The 17,129-nt window shown below is 45.9% G+C and overlaps 1 protein-coding gene across 1 annotated transcript; it reads left to right on the top strand.

Annotated features, from left to right (window-relative positions):
* Window positions 1-3,368: 3,368 nt before the first annotated feature.
* On the top strand, window positions 3,369-5,565 carry LOC144888970 (THAP domain-containing protein 1-like). The gene is made up of 2 exons (XM_078768759.1): window positions 3,369-3,795; window positions 4,738-5,565. The coding sequence occupies exons 1-2, from the start codon at window positions 3,646-3,648 to the stop codon at window positions 5,038-5,040; spliced, it is 453 nt and encodes a 150-aa protein (XP_078624885.1). The 5' UTR covers window positions 3,369-3,645; the 3' UTR covers window positions 5,041-5,565.
* The last annotated feature ends 11,564 nt before the right edge of the window (window positions 5,566-17,129 follow it).

Here is a 17,129-nt window from a genome sequence, read left to right on the forward strand (position 1 = left end):
AAAAGATTATCACAAAATATTTTCTTAATCAATTGGCTAATAGCATAACTAAACCAGTAGTGCTTCATCCCAAGACCTATCTTTTAGAAATTTTATTAAATGTCATTAATAAAAAATTAAATAATTAATTGATTAATCAATAAATAATTAATCAATTAATCAATAAATAATTAAGCAATTAAATGATTAATCAATAAATCAAAAATATCCTTGATAGCCACATCACTTGGTCACTCATGTCCAAATATTAGCTTCCCAGCTCAAAAGGTGCCTGAGATATTGGCCAAATGAGAAAGAAAATAAATAAATGATTAATAATGAAAATAAATAAATAATAATCATAAAAAAATTAAATTATTAATCAATTTGGTCAGAGAACACATAAACTACCACTATTTCATCAGAATCTGTAACGTAAAAAAAAAAAAAATTCTTGTCATTAATCGAATAATTAAATAATTAATCGATTAATTGATTAATTAATAAATCAAAAATAGCATTTGCAGCCAAATCACCTGGTCATTGGCATGTCCAAATATCAGCTTCCTAACTCAAAAGGTGCCTGAGTTAATGGTCAGAAGAGAAAGGAAATTTAATTAATTAAATAAGTACTTCATTAAACGCTAATAATTAAATAACTCCTCAATTAATTGATTAATCAAAAAACAAAAAATACCGTTTTTGACAAAGGACTTGCTCACTATTGTGCCGAAATTTCAGCTTCTTAGCTTGAAGGATGGCTGAGATATCGCCCGGACAACCAAGAAAACAAACAAACAAACAAACAAGAAACCAGAGTGAAAACTGAGTACTCTCTTTCAGCGTGCGTCACTGCCGAGCCCCCTTTGGTGCCCGGCAATGACGATTTGCAATGCCTGGAGATGGCATAGGAAAGGAGCGGTGTACAACAAGAAACCAGAGTGAAAACTGAGTACTCTCTTTCAGCGTGCGTCACTGCCGAGCCCCCTTCGGTGCCCGGCAATGACGATTTGCAATGCCTGGAGGTGGCATAGGAAAGGAGCGGTGTACAAAAAAAAAAGGGTCGAATGATCTTATCGGCGGTTCCAAGGTCACTGAAGAGGTTGTAAATGGCCACGGCGCACTTAGCTGGAAGTTGTTCCCCAGGTTGAGATTTAGTGTTTAGTCATCTTTACCCTCGCCAGAGGAGAGGGTATTGCATTTGAGTCCGTTTGTTTGTTACCTGGAAAGAAAAAAATTTTTTTGCAAGTATGTTGATCACTCCTGTTTGTGTGTTTGTTTGTTTGTTTGTTTGTCTGTCCGCTCACTTATACTTGCCTGCAGGTCACAATTTTAAACCGATCTTCACGAAACTTCAGCAAATGGTAGAGTTCGTCGTCCGACAAAATCATATATAATTAGGGGTCAAAAGGTCAACATAGGCCAAAGGTCAACCACTTCTTTCAAATTTCTAAAATCCTCAATTTTCATCCGATTGACTTGAAATTTGATTAGGATTTACATGTCGGCTTACTCAATTCAACCACCAACTATTTTTGAGATCAGCTTGGGCCAAAAGGTCAACGTAGGCCAAAGGTCAAGCACTTTTTTTTAATTTCTAAAATCCTCAATTTTCATCCGATTCACTTGAAATTGGAATGGAATTTACATATCAGCAAAGTGAATTCAACCACCAACTATTTTTGAGATCGGCATAGGCCAAAGGGTCAACATAGGCCAAAGGTCAACGACAATTTCAAATTTCTAAAATCCTCAATTTTCATCCAATTCACTTGAAATTTGAATGGGATTTACATATCAGCAAAGTGCATTCAACCACCAACTATTTTTGAGATCAACATAGGCCAAAAGGTCAACATAGGCCAAAGGTCAACCACTTTTTTTCAATTTTCTACAATCCTCAATTTTCATCCAATTGACTTGAAATTTGAACAGGATATACATATCAGCTAACTGAATTCAACCACCAACTATTTTTCAGATCAACATAGGCCAAAAGGTCATCATAGGCCAAAGGTCAACCACTTTTTTCAAATTTCTAAAATCCTCAATTTTCATCCAATTGACTTGAAATTTGGATAGGATATACATGTCGGCGAACGGAATTCCACCACCAACTATTTTTCAGATCAGCATGGGCCAAAAGGTCAACATAGGCCAAAGGTTAACAACCATTTCAAATTTCTAAAATCCTCAATTTTCATCCGATTGACTTGAAATTTGAATAGGATTTACATATCGACTTACTGAATTCAACCACCAACTATTTTTGAGATCAGCGTGGGCCAAAAGGTCAATGTAGGCCAAAGGTTAACCACTTTTTTAATTTCTAAAATCCTAAATTTTCATCCGATTCACTTGAATTTTAAAGAGGATTTACATATCAGCTAACTCAATTCAACCACCAAATATTTTGCGATCACCATAGGCCAAACGAGCAACATAGACCAAAAGTCAACAACAATTTCAAATTTCTAAAATCCTCAATTTTCATATGATTCACTTGAAATTTGAATAGGATATGCACATCATTTAACTGAATTCAACGAACAACTATTTTTGAGATCAGCATAGGCCAAAAGGTCAACATAGGTCAAAGGTCAATCACTTTTTCCGAATTTCTAAAATCCTCAATTTTCATCCAATTGAATTGAAATTTGAATAGGATTTACATATCGGCTTACTGAATTTAACCACCAACTATTTTTGAGATCAGCTTCGGCCAAAAGGTCAACCTAGGCCAAAGGTCAACCACTTTTTTCAAATTTCTAAAATCCTCAATTTTCATCCAATTCACTTGAATTTTGAATGGGATTTACATCTCAGTTTACTGAATTCAACCAACAACTATTTTCGAGATCACCATAGGCCAAAAGGTCAAAATAGGCCAAAGGTCAACCACCTTTTTCAAATTTGTAAAATTATCAATTTTCATCCAATTCACTTGAAATTTAAATTGGATATTCATGTCAGCCTACCGAATTCAACCACCAATTATTTGTGAGGTCAAAAGGATGCTCTATGAGTGCTATTCTGCTTTGTTCTCTTTTGCCAAGTGTCGCTCTACGAGTGATTTTCCATTTGTCTGTCTGTCTGTTTGTTCGCAATACCACATCCACATCATTGCACATAGCATCGCCATACTTTACACACATATTTGCCTTGCCCTGGAATAGACTGTGCCCAATTTTTAACTCTCTAGGCCCAAGGTCAAGGTCATGGTCACCCAAAACGTGAAAATCGTTTTTTGCTAACAAGCAACGGTACCCTCCCTATGTGCGGGGCTTCAATTGAGAGGCCCAAATGAAAAGGCAAAATATCAGAAATTGAAGGCTTTTTTTATTTTAAACGATTTATATAAACATCCGTTAAATCATATCACACGCAAATCATCAAAATCTAAACAGTATCTTTAGAATTTCAATAATAATCTTACAGCCGCCATGTTGGTGCTCGCCGTCACTGCGATGCGAAGCGAAAGACGCCTCAGAGCTGTCACATTCACAATTGCTATGTCGTATGTACTAGAGTCCCTGTATAAAGAGAGTTGCGCCATGCGCTGACCCGAGATTTCTGGTCACGTGATTTCGTGGCGCCATTTTGTGTCTAACTTCACCGTGCGTGAACGTCAGCTTGGTACGGGAATGTTGTTTATTGCCAAACAAAATGACTGGTTGTTCTGCTTTTGGTTGTTCAAACCAATCTGGGAAATATAAGATGTATAGATTTCCAAGTGATAAAGTCAGAAGACAAATTTGGGAAGCGAAAGTCAGACGAAAGAGCTGGAAAGCGATCGACTCCTCGAGACTCTGCCAGGTAGGCCCACGCCGCTTGATGATCGATGTTCAAAAGCAATTCTATCTGCTCGGTTTTTTTTTGGTTGTCTGTCCGTTGAAAACCCTTTTAAAGGGAAGTGATTTGTGTTTGTTTATAATCTTCAAGGAGCTGACCAAAAATGCATTTCCGTGGGAAGAACCCTGCTCAATTTTTTTCGGGTAGTCCTAGCGGACCGCATATTGTCATTGATTGATGAAATTTTCCGGTACAGTGACATTGCCTGGTCTGCGGTTGGGTAGTCTGCGGGCAATGTCACTGTACTTTTTCAGAGGGAATTAATTTTGATTTTATAGGGGTGGGAAACCCATGGTCCGTTTTGTTTTCAGTTGTCTGTCCGTCCATTCAAAACTTATTCCGAGGCAAGTTATTTTTTTGGTTTAAAATCTTTAGCCTAATCGGCAATCATAAAAGCAATTTTAGGGGGGGGACCTGCTCAATTTTTTTGCGGGTTGTGCAGCCATCCATACGTCCAAAATTTGACGAGTTATTGTTTGCTTTGTACAGTGCGCATGCGTCTTGTGGCATATTTGCTCAAATATTTCCCACCCCGGGATTTATGGCCAAATTGTAGTGATGGAAGATTTTGCACATTGGACAATCCCTATATATTTAACCTGGTGACAGCTATCGTTCCCAAAACATACAATATTTCTAGGTGATTAATGCAGTAAAACAGGTGTATTTGTGAACCCACATTTAAAACTGGCTCAACTTTCAAAAGCTGTTATCCCTGTTTGATATCAATATACATGTGGTCGATAGAGCTAGCGATTTGTCTGGCCATCTTCCGGAAGATTGTCCATGTGATTTTCTGTTGTGGAAGTACTAGTACATGACAGCTCATTAAAATTAAACTGTGTTGTGTTAGAATAAAAATTTCAATAAATAAATATATCAAGGACACTCATTGTATGATTGCAGGAACATTTCGATGTGAATCAGTTTGAGAGGGGGCGAGCTGATGACAAAAAGAGGTTGAAGTGCTCTGCAGTTCCAACAATATTTAGCTACCGGAAACCCGTGAAGCTGCGCAACTCCCCCAAGAAGCGTGGACCGTCCAGAACTGAGAGACTACATCTACCAAACCTGTCCGACCACACCTACTCCACTCATGAACGTATTGACTCCTCAAATGAATCTCAATGTAAGAATTGTTTTATTCGGCAATTCGGCATATTAATCGAGATCAGGCAATATCCATCAGAGTTCTGGGCAAGGGTGTAGTAATAAATGAACGTTTCAATCTTACTAGATGCCGATGACGTTTTCCTTATGTCAGAGACAGAAGCTGACTTGCAGCTTGTTAAATCATCACAATGGAAATTGAATATAAATGTCGATAAAACTAAAGTTGTACACTATAGAAATATGGCAATACCACGTACAGAATTTGTTTTAAGTGTGTTAGACTATATGTCGGCTGGAAGTCCTACACCGGAATTGCTCTCGGCACCCTTTAAAAAATATTGGATATGCCCACACTCCTTTCTAAAAGTTATTAAAATTCAGAGAACGACAGCATTGGTTTGTCTTACTTATAATGTTAGCTCTTATATGCAGTGTTGGCTTGTAATATGCATTGCCATACCACTTTTAATATCACCACACAGCTCTTTTTCACGGAAATAGCTGAGTTTTTGACAAAACAAATATCACCTGTATGTAATAATAAGACTAAATATGTGTAGTAAATTTTTTTTTAGCAGGTTTAGAATATATCACCCCATATCGCGAATGTACATGTATATCTAATCCGACACACTTAGACACAAAATGGCGTCCAAATTTGAGTTGACACAACTCTCTATATACAGGGACTCTAGTATGTACTCCCGATACGTGTTTCCTTCATTGTAAAAACTACCAAGTCAACAGTTAAAAGGATTTTGAGCCGATAGGTGTTACGGCCTTGGCAAGATCGATGGAGACAGCGATCTGTTAGCTTATACACAGCCCAAATAGCTATGTGGAATTCTCTCATGCAGAGATTAAACCCACGTCGTTTGAACTTTGGCAGAGGTCATTATTTACTTTTAATGTTCCAAAATGGCCGATAAAAAGTACATTCTGGCAAGTCCTCGGTCTCTGACCGATTTTTCATTACTTGCCGGAATAGATTTCGGCAAGTATGTTGGATGGTTGATTTGTCTCTGTCTGTTTGTCTGTCTGTTTGTGCGCAGTACTACATCTACATCGTTGCACATAGCATCGCCATACTTTACACACATATTAGCCCTTGCCCTGGAATAGACTGTGCCCAATTTTTAACTCTCTAGGCCCAAGGTCAAGCTCAAGGTCACCCAAAACGTGAAAATCGTGACCGTAGCGTAAAGCCGGGGTGAGGCGGAGTGATACAGTGGAAGGATTTGACGGTTTAAATGAAGCCACGATGAGGCGGATTTTCATTGGGACCTTCATCCTGATTTCGTTACCTCCGCCACCAAAGGTGGATGGAGGTTATGTTTTCACCCCTGTCTGTTTGTCCGTTTGTTACTTGCCGGAATATATTCCGGCAAGTATGTTGGTTGGTTGGTTTGTTACTTGCCGGAATGGATTCGCCGGAATAGATTTTGGGTGGTGAGGGAGCTTGAAACCAGATTTTAATCTTACAGCCGCCATGTTGGTGCTCGCCATCACTGCGATGCGAAGCGAAAGATGCCTCAGAGCTGTAACATTCACAATTGCTATGTCATATGTGCTCCTGATACATGTTTCCTTCATTGTAAAAACTACCAAGTCAACAGCAAAAAGGATTTTGAGCCGATAGGTGTTACGGCCTTGGCAAGATCGATGGAGACAGCGATCTGTTAGCTTATACACCACCCAAATAGCTATGTGGAATTCTCTCATGTGGAGATAAAACCCACGTCGTTTGAACTTTGGCAGAGGTCATTATTTGCTTTTAATGATGTTTATATACGAATCAAAAAGAAGATAATTGGTTTTGGGTCGTCCTTTCCACATATCTCGTGGGATTGCGAGTTGGAGAGACGACCGTGATGGCGGGGAGTGGGTTGGCATTATCTCAAGAAGGGATTCAACCCATGTCCTTTTGTATTATTATTTTGATCTAAAATGGCCGATTTTAAAAAAGTACATTCCGGCAAGTCCTCGGTCTCTGACCGATTTTTCATTTGTCTGTCTCTCTGTTTGTCCGCACATAACGTGAGGATGTTATTCTCTACAACCGTTGGTCCGATTGCCAATTAATTTTCACGACAGGAGCGCCTCATCCTGTATAATTTTGTTATGATAATGACGTCATAGGTCACGTGGTACGGGCGCCATCTTGGAAAAAACGAAAAACTTATTTTCACCTCTATATCTCTGAAACCGCTCCATGGAAAAAATTTAAACATGACTCATTGTGATGTACTCCCCATGAGGAACAACATATTGTTGCGGATCTCCCGAAGCCCGTTCCCGTTACAAAGGGGGGATTAAACCCCTTTTTTCCCCCCTGGGTCTTCGGGTCCACGAGGCCGAATCGCCACTTCCGGAGCAAGCGTGAAAAAGGGTATCGGGTCAACGTCGCACGTACCTTTAACCCACGCTGCCACGAAAGCGGGGACCGAACCTCGCACAAGCCACGCTTAATCGAGTATGCCCGAGCAGTATGCGTATCACGTGACTCGTGCCGTTACTTTTATGGAACCCGATTCGAGCGGTTCTAGTCGTACCATGCGAGGCCAATCAATGGAAGGGACGGGAACGGTCAAATAAGAGAAATAACACGATGTATTATTTATGTACAATGATTCGCAGAAGGAAAGGGTATACAGAGCAGAAGCTTAATCAATCTTAACTTAAATCCCAGACACAGGGCCCACTCACGCACACGGGGAGAAGAAGAGAAGAAGTTCGCGCGCCAAACGCGCTTTGCCGTCGGTCGCTCCAGGCAGCTCGCCCGGCGTGGCTCTCTGGCGGTCACGGCACATATGCAGGAGAAGGCAGGCAGGAGGCGATCACACGTCTGTGGCCCGGAATGGTCGTCTTCTCGAGCGCGCGATGAATACAGCGCAGAGCGCAGGGCATGGGGCACGGGGCAAGTTCGGGTACAATCTCGATCACCGGCAATTCAATGCTCTCGTTCTGCGGCGCGTTCTCGTGCGTTCTCAAGCTCAACTCAACTCTGACTCTCACAGGGGCTCCGACACTGCTGAACTGACGCACAACTCTCTTGACCTCAACTCATCTGAGGTGGGGGGCTCGGAGCAGGGTTTTATGGCTCCGCCCCGGCCTTACTCGAATGTTCCAAACCCCACCTCTCATCGTCGTGGTTAGCCACTCCCCTCGAGCCCTGATTGGCGGCTCGTTGCTTACCGGCCACTCCCTCCTGCAGCGCCTCCCTTCGGCCTCGCCAGACTTGTTCAGGTCTGCCACGTGGCATGCTAGCGCCAAAAGACCGCACTACTCACGGGCCTGCTCAACGCAAAACTAACGCAGGAAAGGACTACGCTTACATTCACTGAGAAATAACTGAACTATCGCGAGGCTTCATGTTGTGGTGCGTCTACCTACGAGGGGGAATTATCCTTTATTCCAAAACCACAACACTACACCCCTCTCTCGCCAGACTCGTCCCGAGTCAAACCCAACAATGGAACGACCGATAGAGCCTGACATGCAAAATTAACCTTACTTTTAAATGTGACACATAGGTGTGGTTCCCCCTAGCATTTACTCTGACCCATGTGTGCGACAGTTTTAACACTAAATATGTCCCTACTGTTGCGTTGAGCAGCTACCTAACAGTTTCACACCCACAACTACCCGAGTATTTCCGGAATTTCAAACTAAACACATAGCCGGTGGGCAGCATTCTTATATTTACAAGCACATATATTTACAATTCTATGACCCAGGACCTGTTCTTTTTTTTTTGGAAGAGAAGATTGGAGGGGAGAGAAAACACACAAAACACACTCATAAATGGCACTTGCTGCTTGCATCTTGCATCTTGCTTCTTGCTTCTTCCGTGTGCGTCTAACAAACCGGCTGGCCCCCTGACCGGCATACAGGCCATTTGAAGCACCAGGGCCATCTAAACATGGAGGAACTTCGTTATCCCTAGCACACAATAATAAAAAATGCTTTTATTTGGCCAGCAGGGCCGTTCTCACGTGGTCCAACTGCGTGGCATCAGCGCCACTCAAACAAGTGGTCCGAAGGTGCAAGATGATTTTACAGCAAGATGCTGCACAGCAGAGGTGCAAGGCCACAAGGCTTGTGGTCCATAATGAGTGACAAGGTGCATCAAAAAGGTGTTTGGCAGGAAAGTGCTGCACAGGTCAGCTGCACTGGTGCAACAAGGGTGCAGAAAAAGGACATGGCAGCAAGGTGCTGCACAGTTTGGCTGCACAGGTGGAACAAAGGTGCAGCAAAAAGGTGCTTGGCCGCAAAGTGCTGCACAGGTCAGCTGCACAGGTGGAACGGTGCAGAATGGATGCTGCTCAGGTCGGCCTCCAAAATGGTCCTGGGGCCAGGGGAGAGACAAAGCACAACAAGCAAGCGGAAAAGACGCAATGGCACACAGAAAAACAAGGTGGTGAGGCACGAGGGACGCAGAAGAGCGAGCAGGGCAGGCTCGTCCCTAACCATCTGTACCCCCCACCATTGGCTACACGACTCTAGCCCCGCTTGTATTTACAATCCGTCTCTACGTCTTGTCTCCCATATCCCCCTCTAACTCCAAATTCGTCTCCCAATCCCTCCCAGGAAGGAAGGGATGGAACAAACACAATGTCACCTTTACGTCGTGATGCGTCTTACTACTCAATCAGTCTACAGAGCCTTGGCGTGGAGCTCGTCCTCCTTGGTGACTGGCTGTGGATGGTGCGAAGGGATTTCTTTCATCCTAACTACTCTAGTAACATTAACTCATTTAAACTACCCGGGGTCATACCCTGCCAATCGGCCTCTTTAAACTATGTGGTTCTAAGAACCCGAATTCCCATTGCCCACACTGTGGTGCCATCCTGAATTTGGGTCTCACTCCCGCAAATTTACATTCGTGCCCTCGCACAATTTCGGGGCTGGGCCATGTGGCCCTACCAGCAGGTCTACCTACCTGCGAACCTCCGCCACTGAAGCCGCCACCCGAGCTTACCTGCTCCTCGCGACTACCTAATCGGGGAAGGCTCTCTTCTGGCTGCTTACCCCCTCTGTGCCCACTTTGGCATCGGGCAACCCGGGTCTACTCCTGGGATCCTCGGGGCCCACTCACACTACAACTAACCGGCTCCCAGAGCCTACCTACGGCCTCACCTGGCCGACAAACTACCAGTGGAGGAGTGCCCCAATAACCATACGCACTAAGTAAGCCACACACCCAGCCATTCCACAGTCTACTGCACCCAACAAAACACTACTTTTCCACTACCCGCACCACAGGTGTCAATATCCATACAATTTACCTATGCCCTCTACCTGGCTTTACACTACCCCCCCCCCCTCCCCCCGGGCTTTCGCGAATGGGTTCCACTCCTCCCCCATTCAATCCACACCTTTTATTCCCACACCAAGCATTCCACACCACTTATCTCGCACACCATTTTTCTCGCACACCTCAACACAATTCCACTTTTTCTCACCCACAACTCCTCAAACACACATCATCATCCATCTAGAATATTTATCTAGATTCTAGATAATTTCCCCTACAACTCGTGCTTCCCTGTCGTCCCTTTACACTATGCACTCCCTTTCCTTTATCAACCACCTAAACTGTCTACATCCCCACTACAGTCCAGGTGTCACTACTTAAATATTTTGTCCCTAAGGTCTTCTAAATCCCTAACATTATCCTAACCCTCCCTCGGCTAGCTTCGGGGCCCCATGGAGGCAACCATTGCTGGCACCTCCATGAGCCTATCACTGCCATCCCCCTAAACTAGTGCTCATGCCCCCCCCCCCCTGTGTGAGGAATGATGACACTACCATTCCCCCACGTGGGGGACACTACTCCCCCCAGTCCTCTAAACTATGAGCCTCTCCACGTGGATGTTCGTTGCCACAGCTCGACCTCGAAGGGCCGAGCGATCCATGCGGGTGGTTGGTCGCCTGTATGGGCTGTCCGTCTGGCATATTCGATCCAAGGGGGGGAGGGATTGATGGGACGAGGTGCCAGGCTCCATCCCTGCGTTGGGCCTGGCAGTCCCACGCACGATGATCCAGCCGGCCACGGTCGGAGCACCGCACCCGATAGGGTGCGCGGCTCCGATAACTCCTACCTCCCCTTGAACCTCGCCGATCGGCCTTGCTGCCATACGGCACCAACCATACAGTGTGGGGGCCGGAGGCATTAATCGTGCACGCCGGTCCTTGTGAGACCGACGCCGCACCGATTCCCTCCAGTCCCTGCAGCACACAACTCACCGGGGGCTCGCGTCTGCTACCCGTCCCGCTAGGCGCTACCCCGGTCGGTGTCGATGCTTGAGCCGCGTCCTCACACCTCGCGACCCACTCCACACTCGCACACCCAGGCGCACACGCACCTCCCACATACTCTGTTACACACTCTTCCCGCACACAGTCCGGTGTGCATTCTCCTTCACACTCTGTAACACACTCGGCCATCGCACACCCTTTTTCCACGCCCCCAGGTGCATACTCTCCCGTTACACACTCCGTAACACATTCAGCCATCGCACACTCTTTTTCCACACCCCCAGGTGCATACTCCCGCTCACGCTCCGGTGCAAACTCTCTCTCGTACTTCGTAACACACTCTCTCGTACACCGCATAATGGGCCTTGCGCGAACGCCTGGGTCTCGCCTCTGTCCCAAGCGAACCGAACACCCGTTTGCGCCAAACACATTCGCGCCATTATTTCTCACCTCGGGGTCCTCCTTCCCCGGCTTCTTCGCCAGCACCTGTAAACTTTTATTGGGGTCAGCAAGCACGGCATCACGGTGCAAATACAGACTTTGTGCGGGTTCCATAACCCCCCTCCGTAATTTGCTCACTTTCTTTCCCGTCTCTTCAGCCCCAATTATTTTTTTTTCTATTATGACGATCGTCGGCGCCCCTAGATTTTCGTCTTCCAACTCGACCTTCGCCAGCGCCCCCCAAATTTTATTTTCCAATTTGACGATCGTCGGCCCCTCTACACCCCGTGTCGCGATTCCCATAGCCCTGGTCAATTTGGCTGTCCTTCGCTCTACCTCGCTCCCCACGCGTTCTCCACACCGCGTCACCTCGTCGCGTACCACCGCGACATTCCCACCCGGCTTGCGCCCAATGTCCTCCCCCATTGTGTCCATTTTTCACTCATCTTTTTCATTTCTTCCTTTATTTTATTCCTGTCTTCACTCGTCCTCACCATAAGTGCCCTCATTTGTGCCATAAATAGGCCCCAGTCCCCTGGCACCGCAGGCTCAGCTTCCACCGCCACGTGCGAGGCACCGCCATTTTCTTCTTCTACTGCTGCCCGACTTCAACCTCTTCCTCCACTACCAACTGTCCCTGTTGGTCCTGGGCCATTAATTCCTCTTATTCTACCCCCACCGGCATTTTTTTTTTGTTTGTTTTTTGTATACTGAATCGAGGCTCGTGAAAGAACTAACATTTATTTCACAAACAAATCAACCAGACAAACAAAATATATAAAAGGGGGAGCGGCAGACAAGATGGGGAGAGAAGGGGAAGCACACAAACACAACATTTGAGAGCAGGGAGAAGTGTGGGAGGGAGAGGGCTTGGGGGGAAGAGGCGTGGGAAGTGGGGGGGGGGGGGGGGGGGAATAAAACACAAGGAGACTAAGGACTTCCAGGACAGAAGTTGGTATTTCAAAAAAGTGTAGGATTTGGGGTGAAATTAGCGGGGGTAGACTCGGGCGTACTCGATTAAGCATGGCTTGTGCGAGGTTCGGTCCCCGCTTTCATGGCAGCGTGGGTTAAGGGTACGTGTGACGTCGACCCAATACCCTTTTTCATGCTTGCTCCGGAAGTGGCGATTCAGCCTCATGGACACGAAGACCCAGGGGGGAAAAAGGGGGTTTAATTCCCCCTTTGCAACCGGAATGGGCTTCGGGAGATCCGCAACAAATTGGTAGTCAGGAGTGGGATTTGAACCCTAAAAAAAAAAATTTGGACACCAATTTGGACAACTTGGCCGCAACAAATTGGTGTCCGGGAGTGGGATATAATTGGACTGTCTTGGCCAGCCATGGTACGAATATAATTTCGTTTTAATACTAAATTTCGTACGCTCATAATTTCGAGTGCGTGAAGCGCACTCTAGGTCCAATTATATCCCACTCCCGGACACCAATTTGTTGCGGCCAAGTTGTCCAAATTGGTGTCCAAAATTTTTTTTTTAGGGTTCAAATCCCACTCCTGACTACCAATTTGTTGCGGATCTCCCGAAGCCCGTTCCCGTTACAAAGGGGTAATTAAACCCCCCTTTTCCCCCCTGGGTCTTCGTGTCCATGAGGCCGAATCACCACTTCCGGAGCAAGCGTGAAAAAGGGTATCGGGTCGACGTCGCACGTACCTTTAACCCACACTGCCACGAAAGCGGGGACCGAACCTCGCACAAGCCATGCTTAATCGAGTACGCCCGAGCGGTATGCGTATCACGTGACTCATGCCGTTACTTTTATGGAACCCGATTCGAGCGGTTCTAGTCGTACCATGTGAGGCCAATCAATGGAAGGGACGGGAACGGTCAAATAAGAGGAATAACACGATTTATTATTTATGTACAATGATTCGCAGAAGGAAAGGGGACACAGATCAGAAGCTTAATCAATCTTAACTGATACCCAGACACAGGGTCCACTCACGCACACTGGGAGAAGAAGAGAAGAAGTTTGCGCGCCAAACGAGCTTTGCCGTCGGTCGCTCCGGGGCAGCTGGCCCGGCGTGGCTCTCTGGTGGTCACGGCACGTATGCAGGAGAAGGCAGGCAGGAGGAGATCGTGTGTCTGTGGCCCGGAATGGTCGTCTTTTCGAGCGCGCGATTAATACAGCGCAGGGCACGGGGCAAGTTCGTGTACAATCTCGATCACCGGCAATTCAATGCACTCGTTCTGCGGCGCATTCTCGTGCGTTCTCAAGCTCAACTCAACTCTGACTCTCACAGTCTCACAGGGGCTCCGACGCTACTGAACTGACGCGCAACTCTCTTGAACTCAACTCATCTGAGTGGGGGCTCGGAGCAGGGTTTTATGGCTCCGCCCCGGCCTTACTCGAAAGTTCCAAACCCCACCTCTCATCGTCGTGGTTAGCCACTCCCCTCGAGCCCTGATTGGTGGCTCGTTGCTTACCGGCCACTCCCTCCTGCAGCGCCTCCCTTCGGCCTCGCCAGACTTGTTCAGGCCTGCCACGTGGCATGCTAGCGCCAAAAGACCGCCCTACTCACGGGCCTGCTCTATGCAAAACTAACACAGGAAAGGACTACGCTTACATTCACGAAGAAATAACTGAACTATCGCGAGGCTTCATCTAGTGGTGCGTCTACCTACGAGGGGGAATTATCCTTTATTCCAAAACCACAACAATATATTAATGATGATTTCATTGGTGCCTTCATTATGTCGTCATAATTAGACAAGTAAAATGCTTCATCCGATCAGTTTCAAATTTCTTGAGCATGACCTACACAAAAATTGTATGAGAAAATTAAATTAATGACGACATCAGTCACGTGGTTCAGCAGCCATATTGGATTGATCATAAATCTATGTCGTCAATAAACCACACAAACACAGCAGCTAATAAATACCACACAAACACGTCCTGGTGAGGGTCTGCAATCTCTGATTGCTCTTTATTGTTTTGTACATATATATATATATATATATATATATATATATATATATATATATATATATATATATATATATATATATATATATATATATATATATATATATATATATACATATACATATATATATATATATACATATATATACATATATATATATATATATATATATATATATATATATATATATATATATATATATATATATATATATATATATATATATATATATTGTTGCGGATATGAGGACTGTATTTTTTTTATTGTGTGCTTTATTATTATTATTGTTTATTCTGCGCCTCCTGGTGTTGGGCTAGCGGCTAGGGTGCCGGCTTAGGATCCTAGGATCCTGGGTTCGAATCTCGGTCGATCGCCGAATTAATGCCAGGGGGGTTGACTCAGCCTGTCATCCTTCCGAGGTCGGCTAATTGAGTACCAGTTCACTGGTAATTCCCTGTTTGTCGTTGAAGGCGGCAAAAAGGGTTGGCGTCAGGAAGGGCATCCGGCCGTAAAACATTGCTTCAAAAAGGGGACCAAAAAAACAACAACTACCACGGTCTCCGAAAAGGCCAACCCCCGCTTTGCGGGGAAAAATGGCCTCTAAACGGTGGTTTTTATTCTGCGCCTCCTGCCTCCAGTGTTGTGTAAAAGTAAAAAGGGCGTCCCGGTAGTTATTCCATGAAACACCACATTGCAGGACCCGATAAAACCCTTGTTCAGCAGTTTATATCCTTATTATGTGTTTTAGGGTAAGGCCTTGTCGTCCATTAACATGACACTCCATTGCACCGAGTAAAAGAGATAGATTCCCTTCATTTCCATTCCCCAAAACCTCCATTTTCCCCTTTCGTAATGGCCAAGCCTCAATTTGGCAATTACATCCCCTCCAAAGCCGCCATTGACCACGAGGCAAGGTTGAAGAAAGGCGGGTCTCCACCTCGTCATAGAGGGGAGGAGTAAGTCGGCCCCGCTCATCCAACCCAGAACGAGGGGTTTGGCTTGAGAGGGCGGAGAGAGAATGCTTGGGGGAGGTTCGCAAAGGGTGAAGGGCGGGGCCTATATAACCCGCCGCGGGGCGCTCCCGAGAGAGAGTTGCAAAAAGGTCCAAGGCTGAGCTGAGCTGCGTGGTGAGGTGCAAAGCAAAGAGCTGGGTCATCAGCAGATGAGCTTTTACGAGATGAGCTTTTATAAGGAGACAGGCAGATGAGTCCAAGAGAGTTGCAAAAAGGTCCAAGGCTGAGCTGAGCTGCGTGGTGAGGTGCAAAGGAAAGAGCTGGGTCGTCAGAGCAGAGCTGAGTTGTGAGGTCCAACAGCAGAGGTCATCCAGGGAAGCGCAAAAGCCTGCGATTCGTCACCTTGCTCGCCAGCGGCAGCGTCTACAGCAGCAGCAGCAACAACGCTCGCCAGCCGCTTAGGGGCCTGGACGGTAGTTCGGAGCAGGGCCGCGAAGGAACGGCGGCTGCAGAACGTGCGGATCGTGCTGCCGGACCCAGTGGACTTTCCTCTCCCTCCAGTCAATCCACTCTGCAATTCCCCGCGTGAGTCTGTGTCTTCGTTTGTTCTGTCCTGGGTATTAAGTAAGCCTCTTAGATAAGCTAGTAATTTGCACTGTGTCGCCTGCGTCTCATGTCCCCTGTAAATAATCGTGACTGTTCTTCTTGCTTGTGTATGTGTACATAATAAACCCCGTTACTCTTCTGTACGTCTTCTTCTTCCTCTTTGTATTCGGTCGCTTTAGAGTTTTCCAGATTGAGTATCTGTGGCGCGATACGGCCAACGTTTGGGTGAATCGGGTGAATCGGGTTTAGTCGGGGAACAACTGTTCGGCCGCGGTTACACCACCGCTCGGTAAAAAATAACATCTAATCCGCGGGGGACGGCTCTCCCGTTAGCAAGGGGTGATTAGCCCCTTGTCCTGTTAAGCTGGCCGTCTCCCCGGTCCTTGCACTTGTAACGCTATCCCGCGGGATGGAACGGATCAGGGTTATGGGCCCAGGGTCTATCCCGAATACCTTTATCCGTCCCTCCGCAGACTAGGGAGACAAGTACCGCTCGAACCCCGGTTTGGATGGTCGAGTTAGTTGCCGAGCGGTTTTTAGCAACCCGAAGTTCGAGTCATTAGCCTTCACTAAACCCGATCCTGAACGTTGGCCGAATCGCGCCACGTACACTCAATATGGAAACCTCTAAAGCGACCGAAAGAGCATGAAGAAGTAAAGACAAAGTAGGGAATAACAAGATTTATTACTATTTATACAAACTAAGCCGAAAGGAAAATAAAGATGATTTATAAGGCAATTGAAGGAGCAGGAGACATAGGGCAATGATTAGCTTATATATATGCCAGTCTTAATTAATACCCCAAGACAACATGAAAGACGGACAAACGGGCACACTTACACGGGGGAAATGATGGCAGGAATCACTGGAGGGAGGAGAAGGTCCAAGCCGATGGCAGGGCAGGAAGGTCCGGGCAATTCCACACCGTCGAGGTCCACGTTCCGTGCTCGAAGCGAACAGCAGCTGGCAGCTCCGCGTCT

Source organism: Myxine glutinosa, unplaced genomic scaffold (genome assembly GCF_964187855.1).
Source record: "Myxine glutinosa unplaced genomic scaffold, kmMyxGlut1.1 SCAFFOLD_385, whole genome shotgun sequence".
NCBI classification, from domain to species: Eukaryota; Metazoa; Chordata; class Myxini; order Myxiniformes; family Myxinidae; genus Myxine; species Myxine glutinosa.